The sequence below is a fragment of the Amblyomma maculatum genome, chromosome 1 (assembly GCF_055883805.1).
Source record: "Amblyomma maculatum isolate TAMU_Amacu chromosome 1, ASM5588380v1, whole genome shotgun sequence".
Classification (NCBI taxonomy): domain Eukaryota; kingdom Metazoa; phylum Arthropoda; class Arachnida; order Ixodida; family Ixodidae; genus Amblyomma; species Amblyomma maculatum.
This window is the reverse complement of record NC_139344.1, coordinates 388,639,718-388,653,938: the sequence shown is the minus strand read 5'-3', so window position 1 is coordinate 388,653,938 and position 14,221 is coordinate 388,639,718. Positions and strand designations below refer to the sequence as shown.

The 14,221-nt window shown below is 44.3% G+C and overlaps 1 protein-coding gene across 2 annotated transcripts; it reads left to right on the top strand.

The window, feature by feature from the left end:
• The first annotated feature begins 284 nt into the window (after window positions 1-284).
• Window positions 285-13,155, top strand: LOC146208488 (uncharacterized). Of its 2 annotated transcripts, none has more exons than XM_084587283.1 (5): window positions 285-417; window positions 9,078-9,145; window positions 10,030-10,259; window positions 11,161-11,229; window positions 12,954-13,155. In XM_084587283.1, exons 1-5 carry the CDS (start codon window positions 359-361, stop codon window positions 13,044-13,046), a joined length of 519 nt encoding a protein of 172 aa, XP_084443409.1. In that variant the 5' UTR covers window positions 285-358; the 3' UTR covers window positions 13,047-13,155. The 2 variants fall into 2 exon arrangements, with proteins under 2 accessions (XP_084443409.1, XP_084443410.1); XM_084587284.1 differs by lacking the exon at window positions 285-417 and adding an exon at window positions 1,320-1,435.
• The last annotated feature ends 1,066 nt before the right edge of the window (window positions 13,156-14,221 follow it).

Genomic DNA, 14,221 nt, shown 5'->3' with positions numbered 1-14,221 from the left:
TTGTGTTCGTATGGGACATCGCTCGGAGCTTCCAGTTGACAGCTGGAAGGTTTATATCATGTAATAAAAGATAAGCTGCTTAAAAAAAGCTTTTTGAAGCCTGATAGTGAGTTTCATTGTTTCATAGCTTCGGTACAGTGATGTTAAGAGCTGCTTTATCTTGCGAGGGGCCCACAGTGTACGCCCGAACAAAGTATGTGCCATGTATTCACTTACCTCAGCATTCATGAGCCGATAACATTTATCTCTGCTTCATACTGTCCGATTATTTGAAAGGTAACACTGAGTGCCGCACTGTAGCCGTCATTCTGCAGTTTTTAGCAGTCCGTCACGACAATCACCATGCGAGTAACATGTGATGCATGAGAGGATTTTAGCGTCAATTACTTGCTGCATCCATGTCTGCCCTACTGAAAGGTTTGTCACACAGGAAACAATGTGTTGTTAGAATTCGGTGCACCCAATCATAGAACGAGGAATTTGACTTATGTGACAATAATTTTTAATCCGGGGCGTCTGTTGTTGGGTCGGTATAGCTCTAACTTAGACGCCTATCCCACACAGCTAGCTGTAACGTGGAATACTTTATACGGCCGATCTTTCTCTGGCTTAGCCACATGCGATGCAGAGGAATAACGCCTAATATGAAGGTGGGGAAGTCATGTGCACTATGCTTGTACGCATGGGCTCTGTGCAGCTGAGCAATGCTCACATGAATTCCCCAGTTTAAAATTACACAGTATGTTTGCCTTTAGTGGGTTTGGTTTGTGGGGTTCAACGTTCCAAAGCGACTCAGACTATGAGAGATGCCGTAGTGGAGGGCTTCGAAAATTTTGACCCCCTGAGTTCCTTAACGTTCGCTGATTTTGCACAGCACACGGGCGCTTTTCTTTTCGTCTCCATCAAAAAGCGACCGCCGTGACCGGGATTCGATCCCGCATCCTTGGGCACAGTAGTCGAGCGCCCTAGCCACGTACTGCACCACCATGGCGGGGCTGTTCGCCTACAATTCCAGAGCAGCAGCGTGAAACTGACTTTCCCTTCTCGTGCAGTTTATTTGTCGCCCGCGAGGCGAAATCAGTTTACGCATCCGAACAAAACACCCCGATAGCGCAATCCAGGGTCACGGACGAAGATATATACGCTCGACCAGAACAACTACTCCCGCCCACAGTGTTTTCATCTCGGCCGCCTTGAGAGTAAGGTTTCCCCTACTGCCCCAGAAACCGTGGAGTTTTCGGCGCCTGCCTTATCGCCATGGTGCAGCTCTGCGCGAGCCCTGCAGATAGCAGCAAGAGAGCGGCACTTGATGCGTTTACTCTATCGTCGCCTATCAAGAAAGGCTCGACCTTGTCTCGACTTTGGCAATTTGCGCCGCCGCGGGGCGCAATCTACGCCTAATGCCGTCTTCGTCCACCAGCGCGTTCCCGGCCAGGTAAGATGCGGCAGCGCTGCGGGCAACAGGCGCTCTGTAGTTGTTGATACTTTTTTTTAATTGTTTTTATAGCAGCAGATTTCATTATCGCTGCCTCTCGCTGGGTCTTTTTTTTTTTTTCTCCCTTATGCAAATAACCGAATAAAAGAATAACGCATCGTTTAATTTCTCGCTGAGGAGGAAGGGTGCTTTGAGACAGAGGAAATGCCCAGTAATGTTTTTTTAACAGATACCTCACCGGTATCTGTTTTCCCATAAGCCCTCTTTTCGGGATGGTGCTTTTAAGAAAGAGAGCTGCGTTGTATTTCAGTGGACAGCTAAAAAAGTATAGCATACAGATAAGTAGATTCACGGAGCTGCCAAAGCCAAGTTTTTAAAAAATGATATCGGGAAATGCACCAAGGTAAAATATCACTTTGATTCAGTAAACATAATTTCTTGAAGTGGAGTAAGGAAGTCTGTTGATATGAAGAACTAAAAAAAAATGCTGGTAGCCTGTCTTAACTTTGCATTACTTAAAAATATGAAGAAAAATGTTATTTTATTCTATTTCGCGTAGAAATAGCGGGCCGCTATCGCGTGGCTATACCAATCAAGGCCACGTTACTGATGAGTTATCAGTGGGCGTTCTGCCCCACCTGGGTGGCGCAGTGGTTACGGCGCTCGACTACTGTTACCAAGGGCGCGGAATCGAATCCCGGCCTCGGCGGCCGCTTTTCGGTGGAGGCGAGAAGCAAGGCGCCCGTGTGCTGTGCGATGTCAGTGCACGTTAAAGAACCCCAGGTGGTCGAAATTTCCGGAGTCCTCCACTACGGCGTCTCTCATAGCCTGAATCGCTTTGGGACGTTAAACCTCACAAACCAACCAACCATCAGTGGGCGTTTCCTAAAGACACTATCCTGTATTTTAAGCAAAAATCATAGAGAGCTTCCCATAAATCAAGCTTGAGATCAATTCATCAGAAGTGTGAGTCGACAGGGATTTTATTTTTGGCATTTTATATTCATCAAGCTGTGCTTTAAGATGTTAAAACTTTTTTTTTTACATTTATCGTTATACGCATACGAGTGTATTGTCTAATGAAACTCCATTAGTGCTATAATTCCTCCAGGCTTGCCAGAATAAAAAAAGTGCGAAGTTCCAAGCATGTCCAGTGGGATAAAACAGGCTGAAAAGAACTGTCCTGTCCACTGTTAAAGTCTACTTGCGCTGCATAAATTTAGATAATTGCTTTATTGAGCAGAACGATAGCTAGGAAAGAAGGACTATAGAATGACAACATAGCTGGTAATTTGGCCCTTGTAGCTATTGCATCCTTTTTTGTGTATTGCAGTGTGAAGTCAGCGAAGACTAGCTTTTCAGATCGAGCAAGCTTGTAAACATAGTCTCAAAAGGTGCCAGTAAAACCTAAGCAGACATTTTGGGAGCGTTCTTGTATTCGGGAGCGTTTCTATTTCGCAAGCTTCGAACGGCCTAATCCATCCTGTTCCCGTACCTTATTAGGAAGCGGGCATCGTACCGAATCGTTTATGAACGAAAAGAAATCGGCATCGCTGGACGCATTACCACTGCGCGTGAGGAAGGCATAGTCTGTATTTTTTTTTTCTACTGGATACGGACGGTATCTACGGGTGAGCAGCATTGCACTTTTTTTTTTTTAAGTTCCTGATAGCTCTTATCCCGATGTTCAGCAGCGCATGTTTCGAGCCGTTAGCGCTGGAAACAATACAAATGACAATGAGGGAGTCGAATGTTGTCTACTCGAAAGGTTCAGACCACAATTGTAGGGAGAGAGAGAGAGAGAGACAAGTGAAAGCAAATATTGCAGTTCTTCATTAGCTGAGGATAAGTGGGAAAACAACATGTGGGAACAATGTAACAAATGCCAAGCACAGTGTTTTCCGTGCGTTTTCCGCACCTCTGTCGCTGCAAGTCTGTGACATGTGCATTATGGGAAGACTGTGAGGGCGAGTTGTACCGGTACCACATGACAGAAGCAGTCGAGCAAGGAGCACTATAGAGAAGCCCTGAAGGCTGCGAACTGGTTCCGTTGTCGCGAGATAAACGTTTTGCTCAGACAAATACTGTGATTCACAACTAACGCGCAGTCGAGTACTTACTAAAGAAGAGATAAACTTGCATCAAGTTTCTGTCGTGCCAAATTACGTGAGTATTCATAAGGATTGTATTTTTTCTGCATTAATTTTGTTTTGTGGTTGGGCGTACCGAGTACAGTCAACTTTACCAGCGCTACGATGATATTCGCTTGCTGATATGTGGAGGCATATTTCATAAGCTTCCATTCCTCATTTTGTATTTATTTTGTTTTATAACTTTGGTCACTATTGGGGGTGACGAAACCGTGCCTTTCAAGAGTTCGCGGGAAGTGACCACACCATTGGCTCATTAGCATTGGTTGCAAGATGCAGCCCGTTATCAGGCGGCGGGGAATGGCGATGGGCTACCGCCGAAGGCGCGATTCTCCATCTTCTGATTTCTGAAAGTGGTCGTTCACTGCTTTAGTTTGACATTGCCATGATACTAACGAATGGCCAGATAAAATGGGAAATGAAATCTTATGTAAAGCGGCTTCTTTTGTTATTACCTGCACAATGTTTAAAGGGTCGGCCATTACTTGAAGGAATGGCGATGTGCTACCGCCGAAGGCGCGATTCTTCATCTTCTGATTTCTGAGATTGGTCGCTCGCTGCTTTAGTCTGACATTGCCATGATACTAACGAATGGCCAGATAAAATGGAAAATGAAATCTTATGTAAAGCGACTTCTTTTGCTATTACCTGCACAATGTTTAAAGGGTCAGCCATTACTTGAAGGAATGGCGCATGTCCGCATCTATTTATTGAAAGGACGCCTCTTCCATGCGCCTTTTTTCGCTGGCATGCCTGCAATCCAGCCACAAGGTTCCCAAAGGCCGCACACCGCAGTGTTATGAGTTTGCAAGCAGTGTCTTCCTACATTATACCCCACCTTGGTTGTCACGAATATAACAAAACAAAAATCAGATTTCGACATCAAACCCCGCGTCAAAGGTTTCGAACACTTTTCATCGTATACGTGTTCAGGGGAATCCGTGAGGCGGAAATGGCTAACAATAAAAAACAATAAATAACAACAATACGTTTTCTCCTTTCCACTAGTTATAACGTAAGCTTTCGGTTAACGGGCCGCGAACAGAATTAAATCATTTGATTCTTGACTCGCGACTGTGGGACACCACATCGAAGCGTGAGCGAGGATTAAATGGCGCAGTCGTGGCACTTGCATGAGGGTGATGCGCATTTCTGGCCGTGTTCGTCTGGTACGGTCGATTTATGTCCACAGTTGGCCAAAATGCGGTTTCCGAAAGGTGCACCCTGCTCACGGATGAAATCAGTCTACCAGATTATTTTCGGAAGAGCCTATTCCCCACTCGAGCCCGCGGTAGCTGCAGTGATTTCATTGTTGTAGGATGAATAAAGTTACGGGTGCGCTTTGAATGCGAAAGCCTGATAAAAATTAGGAAGTGGAGTCAGCGGTGGGTTTGGGTCAATTAGGAGGTAAATTAAGGCTGATTAGTGGTAGACATGCCGCATGCGTATATACTGCAATAAGTGTATATAAGATCACTGTGACCACGGGACTGCACCGATGACGTCACGCCATTTTCTCGGGACAATTTTTTCTGGACACTATCCCCATCTGATCTGTTTCTAAAGGCTTTTGCTTCAAAAAATTGTTCGCTATTGAATAACAAGACTGAGTCTGTGAAAGTAAACCTGAGGTAAGCCGGTTCGTATTTAGAGACCACTCCTTTTCGCTTGGGGCAACAGGTACCCATGCTCATAAGTTCGCATCACTAGAATACTTGTTAGTAACTGAAAACGTCGCTAAAAATTAAACAAATATCGCAGCAGCACGTGCTCGTTATAGTCTAATGTATCACTTATTCGCCAGTTAGACGCCTGCTGAGTCAGCTGGGTCGATTCTGACCCTGGAAGGGGAGGAGCAAGGAGAGCGAAGGGAAAGACGCAGAAGAAGGAAAGTCAGTAAGGTTAACCAGATGAGCTTTTATTCCTTGTTCAATGCTGCTGTTAAGGGGCATGAGAAACGAAAACAAAAGGACACGCGGTAGGCACATGAGGCGCAAATGACCGAAATTATGCAAAGTAGAAGGCGTTCAGACAGGTCTATCGCGCTATAACTGAGAACCGAGATTCCGATACCTCTCAGAGAAAAAAAAAAAAAAAAAGAGTTCCGTTGCGGCGCCGGGGTTCAAGTAGGTTTGCCTCCACAAATGACAATCATAATCAGTGTAAAGATGGCTGAACGAGAAGAGGGCCCGAGAGGACCAGAAGAAAAGCAAGGCGCCTTATCCTACCATTGGTGGCAGGCGTATGCATAAATTCTTCTTAATACCGTAGTCATTTCTTTTCTGCGCATCCTGCATCGCCCTTCATGTGGGCTAGGCGCGCGTATTTATCTGTCTGCTTTCGCCATTCTCATGTTGAGTCCGGGCATCTTACTCTGTCTTCCTCGCTTGGCACCATCCACCTGTCACTAGACGTCTCTTGATATTCTTTGGGCATGCATGGGAGTCCGCAATTCTGTGCATCGGTGCACCTTCGTTCGGGAACAGAAAGGCAGCAGCATACATTAAGAGTGCTTATCAATATCCCGATTATTACTGCCTGGGCACACTGAGACTATTATGTCATTAATTTCCCAGTTCATACAAGATAACACCAATTTGTGCGGAAGGAAATTAATTAATATATGATTTAATAAAATTATTTTTGCAAAAGGATGGACCAAGCCATCTAACGAGCAGAACGAATAATATTTAACTTTTTCCTGATTATAGTGGTAAGCAAGAGAATTTGGTGGTGATCCGTAAAAAGAGCGGCCAGCGCATTTTTTTTTTTTTTTAGAAGGCCATAGCTTAGAAGCAAACCGGCAGAAATAGAAAGAGAGCGTAAACACAAATTAATACAAGAAGAGTGAATATAGCAGTAATGAAGAGGCTTGGAGCTGCGGTTCGTTCGGTTCTACATCAGAAAGCCTGGTTCGACCGGCGACAGCGAATCAACGTGTCATTTTTATCGTAGAAGGCAAACGGACAGTTAAAAATATAGCAGTACTTTAAATGTCCTCATTTGTTTATTCGGGTCGTGACGCTTTTCAAGTTTTAAACCTAACGGTGCTTTTCCTCTCTTGCTCACAACTATTTTGTGCGCGGCCGTTGGTACCCAAGGCAAGGTCACACAAATCACACTAAATGCGATACGCTTCTTCGTTTTGCGTATGTTGAAGCAAATCCCGCAAATATTCATTTTGCTGCTTGATATTGGAGGCCTGATATTGGAAATGTTGAATTGGTTTTACTTAACAGCCCGCTGTATTGCGCATGACCCCAGATAGGGCAGATGTAATTCGTATAGTGGTTAATGATACGCTCATATTCCGTTGGTGCAAACTGCATGCAAGTACCAGTCGAAGGGGCAAGGAAAAAGCGAGCGCACTGTCCTGGGTAGATCAATGGCTTCTATCGTCGTTTCCACATCTACCCATGTGTTTCGAACATGATAATTTAAGAAATATTTCAAGATGCGTTTATTTTTTTGTGCAAGTTGTTGCAATGTTTACAAAATATGGGACTGTACGTTGCAACGCTAAATGGCCACGATAGGTGGAACTAGTAGAAATTGAGCTATTAGTTTCTGGGTGACTATTAGCGCAGTAGCCTTGTTCCGCCATTATTATTCGAGGCTGTACTTTTGGTCGGATGGTTTCAGCGCTTACTTTCAACATCGGAGTATCTAATGGGAGGTTATACTGAACAACCATCTCTAAGTGGAAGTGACCATGCTTAATATGCGAGTTTCTTTTTTCTTTTTTTTTTCTCTATTGACATACAGACAGCTTCAGAAAATGTGCACATGCATGTCAATTACGTCAACAATGTGGAAATATTTTAATGGGAAATATTTTGTCTCACGATGTTCCTGCTTGGGCTACAGCAGAGATGCGGCGCCTGGCACTCAGGTAGAAGGTGAACTGAGGTTAATCAGCTACACAAAAAGAGTAGTATTGTTGCTCTTTTCTTTGCATTTACTTCGAAGCAAGGTCCTACTCGAGCTTGTCCAAGAGCTCTAATAACAAGAAATGCATAAGCTGCTATTGCATGACACCTTTGTATGTTTCATGTGAGCCCAAGTGTCATTTCCGTCTATGCCAGCCTTTAGCTGGTTAAACAAAACAAATATCATACAGTTGAAAACTATTAAGATGGCGTAGGGAACTTTCACCTCGTTTTTCTTCTGTAATATTGTATGTGAACAATTTCACTGAAGAAGACGCATCCAAAAATTTGATGTCTCTACTATGTCAAGGGCATTTTCCAATGTTATGATTGTCGCATAGGCTCTCGTTGCCAATTGGTGAATTCGTACAAGCTAAAAGCCTCCTTAGGTTGCATCGTTTTCTAATTTATAAACGTCGTTCACTGATAGGTTGGTGTAGTGAATCATGTGATAAATTTAGAGTTCGTAGTTCGAATAATTACAGCAAAACATCATTATTCTCGTTCTCCACATTTTCTGCAAACTGACGAAAGTGACAAGTGGAACACTTCTATCTCCTCTCCTCACGTTCTCAAACCTACAATATAAGATATGATAAAAAAAAAAAAGGAAGGACAAGACAAAATAGAGACACCGGCATTATAGGCCAAGACGAATAGACCCTGTTTCGATCTCGGCTTGAGGTCTCTTGTCTTTCTTTTCAACTGACTTGTTGTGCGCAAGGTGGACTGTCTCTACCATAAAACCTTCACGTGGCTAGACTAATGTCTTGAGAAAGTTTCACCTGAAAGTTACGGCATATACCACTCAAATATTCCCCTTCAATCTTTTTTCATTAGCCCCTGTATCAGACTGACTTTGCTTACGATGGCACCAGTGCAGTGTCTCTTTTCGTGCAACGAAATGCAGAACGAATAAAACATAATACAGTTGTACCAGACCTTCATACACTCTCCGTGATTCAGTGATGCCAGATCATAAGTCCGACACACATAAGGGCAGCTATGTCTGGCCGAACGCCTCTGGCAGGGGAAGCCGCGGGCATAATTTGTAAGTCGCTAGGCCGGTGGTCAATATACTCATATGCTGTTCAAGAACGGACGGAGCGCCACGTTTATGAATGAGCGAGGAGCTGTCTCAAATGGCGCTCTGTTGATACCTGGTACATTTGTTTTCTCGTGGTAGTGTGGCGCTATCATTCGCTTCGTCCTCGTTCCTTGAAGCGCCAACCAGCGCCCGTCCTTTTATCGTTGCTGGCCATCCGTTTGCCACTCATCGACACATGTCCTTATCGCAGCAGCTGTTACAGGAAAGGCTGATGTTTATCAGTTTGTATTGAATACACCGTGAGTGGACGTAAACAGGCCGAGTTTTACCGAGGAAGGTCAGGTCGACCGATCTCTCATCGTGCCAGCCAGGTTTGCCGCCACCGTGCTGTTATATACTTCCCTGCAGGGAATTATAAATGGTTGACTAATATATTGCGTGTTTCGTAAATGCTACTTGTAACAGCGCCTACATACTTTAATGCATTTTAACCACTTTTATCTTCTTGCACATAGGCTCGTAATGGCACCAGCGGTTCTTTTCGTCCTGAGTGTCATCGCGGCCGTCACTTTAGCACAAGCCGGTATGTATGCACTTTACCCCTTTGTGTGTGCGAGAAAAAAGAATGATAATCGAGGATGGTAATATTGCATTAATTGCCATCATTAAAGGGATAAATCAAGTCAGCCAAACACAGGGACACAAGCGCTGACTCTCTAATGAACGCTTATCCAGGTGAGCATAGGACCAATGAAAACAGTGAAAGTAACGGAGGCGCACTGAAGGTGTGTCAACCAGGGTGTGTTATACAAACAGAAAACGTAGATCACAAGAGCAAAAAGCAAGAGCAATCAAATGAACTAAGACACGAGGCACAAAGTCTGTTTCATCTAGAAATGCCATTCCGTCCGAGGTTAGCGTGACTGAAGAACTACTAATACATGCGGTACTTTATTTCGCAATATATTATGCTTCCATAATCTCGCGCACTGATTCCAGTGGGTGGAAGGAAGAGCTGTGCTACTTAATCTTGGAGTGCGGAGGTATTTTTTGCTATCATCGAGCCAACCACGACAGGGATCCGGCATGTTGGAACGTTTGCTAGTTTCCTATGAATTCTTGTTGTACTCACTCCTCGCTCTTTAATGACGAATACCTACCTGCCTACTTGCCTAACTTGTCACTTCCTCGCTTTATCAGTTGCAACACAACTACACAGCAACCTTTCACTTGCTCGGTTACTAGCTTGGCACTCACTCACTCACTCACTCACTCACTCACTCACTCACTCACTCACTCACTCACTCACTCACTCACTCACTCACTCACTCACTCTTTGGCTCATCCACCCACAACTTCGCTCATTTTCTCCCTGTAAAAAGCGAGAGTGAACAAGAGGTTATATGTAATACGGCGCTTAGGAAGACATTACGATCAAACGCTAACGCTGTGCATCGTCCTTTCTAGCCGTTCTGAAGGACACCCGAGCTGCCAAATTGCCGGGTGAGGCGCCGTCAGCGATTGAGGCCCGCCGCCGCGAGCGCCTGGTGGACGAGATACGGCGCCAACAAGAGCTGCTCGAGCTGTCGGCCGACCACCTGGGCGACGATACCGAGGAGTACCGGTTCCGCAGACTGCTCGAGAAGTTCGTGTACGCCCTGAACGTGCGAACCATCATTGGCGCAATGCGAGACACGGTAATGAGTTGTTGTTGTTGTTGTTGTTGTGGCTGTAGGAAGAAGGAAAAGAAAAGCACGGGCCTGCTACTGGCTCTGTAGCTGAGCCACCTCCGCTGCCTCGTGCAGACAGAAGAGAAAATAGAGAAGAAAGAAAAGGAAGAGAAAGACGCGCGCCGCAACAACAGCCGTCGTCCACCACCGAAGCGGTGGAGGGTGCAATGACGGCCTACAACAGATAAAAATTCGGTGGCAGGCTAGCGCCCACCGCAAGCGGCGGTGACCTACCTGCCAGCGCATCTCACCTGACGGGCTGTGCAGTGGACAAAGTTTGACCACGCGGGGAGGTTTAAGAGTATACTTTGATCCCAGGTCGCATGACCAGGTTAATACAACCCTCCTTCATTCGCGAAAAAATGTCACTTCGGCGTTGATATCGCTTTCTAAAAGAAAGTATTTACGTCTAGGCGACAAGGCATGTGTCAATAAATGTCGCTTGTTAGCGTCACCCTCACAACAAAATACCCAACACGGACCTACGATGTTTAAAAGCTGATGAATCAATCGATTACAGTCAGTGTTTAGATGAGCGAATTCGCTCATCTAAACACTGATTGTACTCAATTTCATTACTGAATGGTAACATTCAGTAATGACAAGATATGTTATATCACTGAGACGCAACCAACTACAAGCATTCTTTATTAAGTCATTGGGCTCCTTCCTTTGCTTTTATGGGCTAACGGCGGGAAAAACGAACTCAGAGGCTGCTTGACGAATTGGGTAAACTCGTTGTATACTGGTAAGAAGCAGTTTTAATACCCTGTTGAAAATCTGCTAAAACAAAAAAAATGGTAGAAGTAAATTACTGGCAGTAGGCAGTAGATGTGAATACCTGATGTTTACACCTGACCTTTTTCAGATCACTGGTGAAATCACTGTAGGTGATATCATCGCGAAGACAAACGAAGTTCTCGGAGAGGCTTCTTCGGTGAGTTCCCACTGTGTTCTCTCTCTTTAGCAGCCCTGAATTCGGCGCGAACATTGTGCTTAAACTATACGCTTTCCCGATCCCCATGTAGTCTTATCACTACCCCAAATACTAGATATCGTGCCAGTTCCTGGTCCAGGCGGAACAAGCCGTTCCCTCCTTAGGGACTGACCCAGAATAGCTAGAGTATTTTCTGTGTTGAGCTTACGTGCATTCTTGGTCTCAAACGAGGCGATTAGCATAACCTCCTAAACCTTAACAGAATACAAACGTACAGTGCACGAGATGGTTCTTGCACAGCGCTGTTTAGTTTCGAATTGTACTGCATAGGTACTACAACTTCATGAATACCTTATATGCCTCTCTTAATGTAAGATGTTCATTTCGCCCTGAGAGAGAATGATTTAGTTTAAATCACCATCTTAAGGATGGCCCATAGTGCCAAATTTGATGTAGTATAAGGCGTGTTGTGCTGATGGAAAATTCGTGACGAGACCGTTTTCCCAGGTTGTACTTGCAAAGGTAGACTCTTGAACGGCTTTGCAGAAGAAAGAGCCCTCGCCGGTGGTCATTATTTGCGGAAACAGTTGAAAGAGTGTGTGTTTCTATGCGCTTTTGTTGGCAGGCTGTGCTAACGGGTTGCTTGTCTGTGCATGTGAGATCATGCTCGCATTTTTATAGGCACAGAGAAAATACTATGAGGGGAGGTGGATGGTGCATATCTTGAAGCCGAATAGGCCGTGCTGAGCACGAAGGGGCCCCGGGTGTAAGTCTAGACACGGCTGCAAAAATAAACGGAACAATCTTAGTTTACTGCTGTATCGGTTTACAAGCTACGTTGGTTTGTGGAAGAAAACGTTCAAATTTAAGGACCATGTAGAAAAAGTATGCCGGCGTTGTTCTGGCAAATCGTTTAGCTTTACTTTCCATTAAAGGCCGGCTCTACGGCTAATGGTGCAAGGAGCGTGTGACAGAGGCTTTTGCACGAACCCTTACCGCGTGTACAGGTTGTATATTATCCCACAGAGCATGATGGCGTCTATGTAAGAACGCTTTCCCCATGTTCCCACATTGGCGTTGCTCTGCAACCGTCGTTTTCAAAACACCTCAAATGAAGCAATGGACCGCGTTGGTTCGTTTTCTAGGTGCACATAATACACACAAATGAAGTACCGGGCATGCATTGTCATAAACATTACCTGCTCATCTGTAAGAGAATTAGGTTTGGAAGAACTTAGGATGAGAATGACGCCTAATTCTGAAAACTTTCGTAATATCTGATTCATTGATGTCTTTCCCTTGTTAATTAACTCGGGGGACGAATTGCGGGTGATTTGGAACCTGGTGTGCGTTGGACAGTGCTATTTGAGGCAGCTGGTTTTCCCATTGCATCTTTTATTTCAACTTCGCCGTCGCTTTTTCTTTCCGCTGCTGGTAGAGGGTGGAGATTTCTCTGAGGTTAGGAAGTGGAGGGTGGATTTATAGAGGGTGGAGATAAATTGGTTGGTAGTGGGCGATTCCTCAAAAGGATAGGGACGGGTGTATGGTGAGAGGAGTGAATGCTACAAAAGGTGGGGGTAAGATGGGGAAGTTGATCGAGGATGGCGGCCTCTTGTCAGCCATACATTATCTGCTGTTTATTCTCTAATTTCTGAGTACCCACTTGTGAACTGATTATTTACGCTGGCCATCCTAATACGTTTTTTTTATTTGCCTCCTTCCAGCTCGCCGTTGGAATCGTCCAGTTCCTGAAAAACATGGGGCCAATGACCTTTAGGATTTTTATGCATAGAATTCTGACTGGTGATGACGCCTAGCGTACGTCGTTCGTTCAACATGTTCAAGTGGAACTTCTATCCGGTGCAAATCGACCTTCTCCTGTAATGGATGCGGTGCTCAGAATTAAATGATAATGTACAGCTGAAACCTATAGATTTATGACTGTACTTGTTGACCTGCATCCAGTAGTGACAGTGATGATTCGTAGCTTTGACCATAACCTTAATTTTGCTATATATTTTTATGCGCAAGTGCTCCGTGTGATTACAACGTTATTTGTATCAGTGACTTTACTTCTGGTAAATAATTCTAGAGCTGTTGTCCGCATATATATATATAACTAAAAGCGCTCTTTTGCATTTGTTGGTGAGTGAAAAACGATATCAAGATGAACCACGAAACGGTCCTGTCGAGTATTCACCTTGCAGTGATGGTTTTTGGCGATGACGTTACTTGAATAACAATGCATGCAAGCGGCCAAGGAAGTCCGAGAATACAGAAGTGAAATTACATAGGGGTGTACTCTAATAAGCGAATATACAATTCAAAAACTTATGAAGAGCATCCCAAGACGAAAGGATATTGGAACCGGCCCTGCTGTAATGAAGCATCGGGCACAACGGGATGCTATGAATATTAACTAATAATAGCAAGACTCTGAATGAGCGCAGTGATTCCTGAGCTAAACTTTGTGAACTTAGTACAACACCTGGAGTCAAATGCACTATAATGACTATAGAGAATAACCAGGGAACGTTTGGGAGATTGGATAAGAACTTAAGGGGAGAAAATAAGCGAAGCTTCAAAGGATGATATGAGGCGGTCGCCAATTGAAGCGGAAAGAACCGAGAAGATTGTTATTTGAAGGCAGACTAACGAAAACTGGCGCATTTGCAGGTATGCGTAGGTGTTTAAAATGCCCTATATATATATATATATATATATATATATATATATATATATATATATATATATATATATATATATATATATATCTGACATGCGCAGGCCTTACTGCAAAATACACAAGGTGTAAATGAGGAAAAGAAGTTGCCGTCAACATAAAATGAAACAACCCGAAAAGACAGCGAGAGAGAGAGAGGCTGAAAACGAAAGCCAAATAGCTGTAACAAAAAAGCTTTTGACTGATGACTTCCAGTTTGTTTCACTACAGCACTAATCATCGTACTTCATGCTTATTTAGCACTATGAA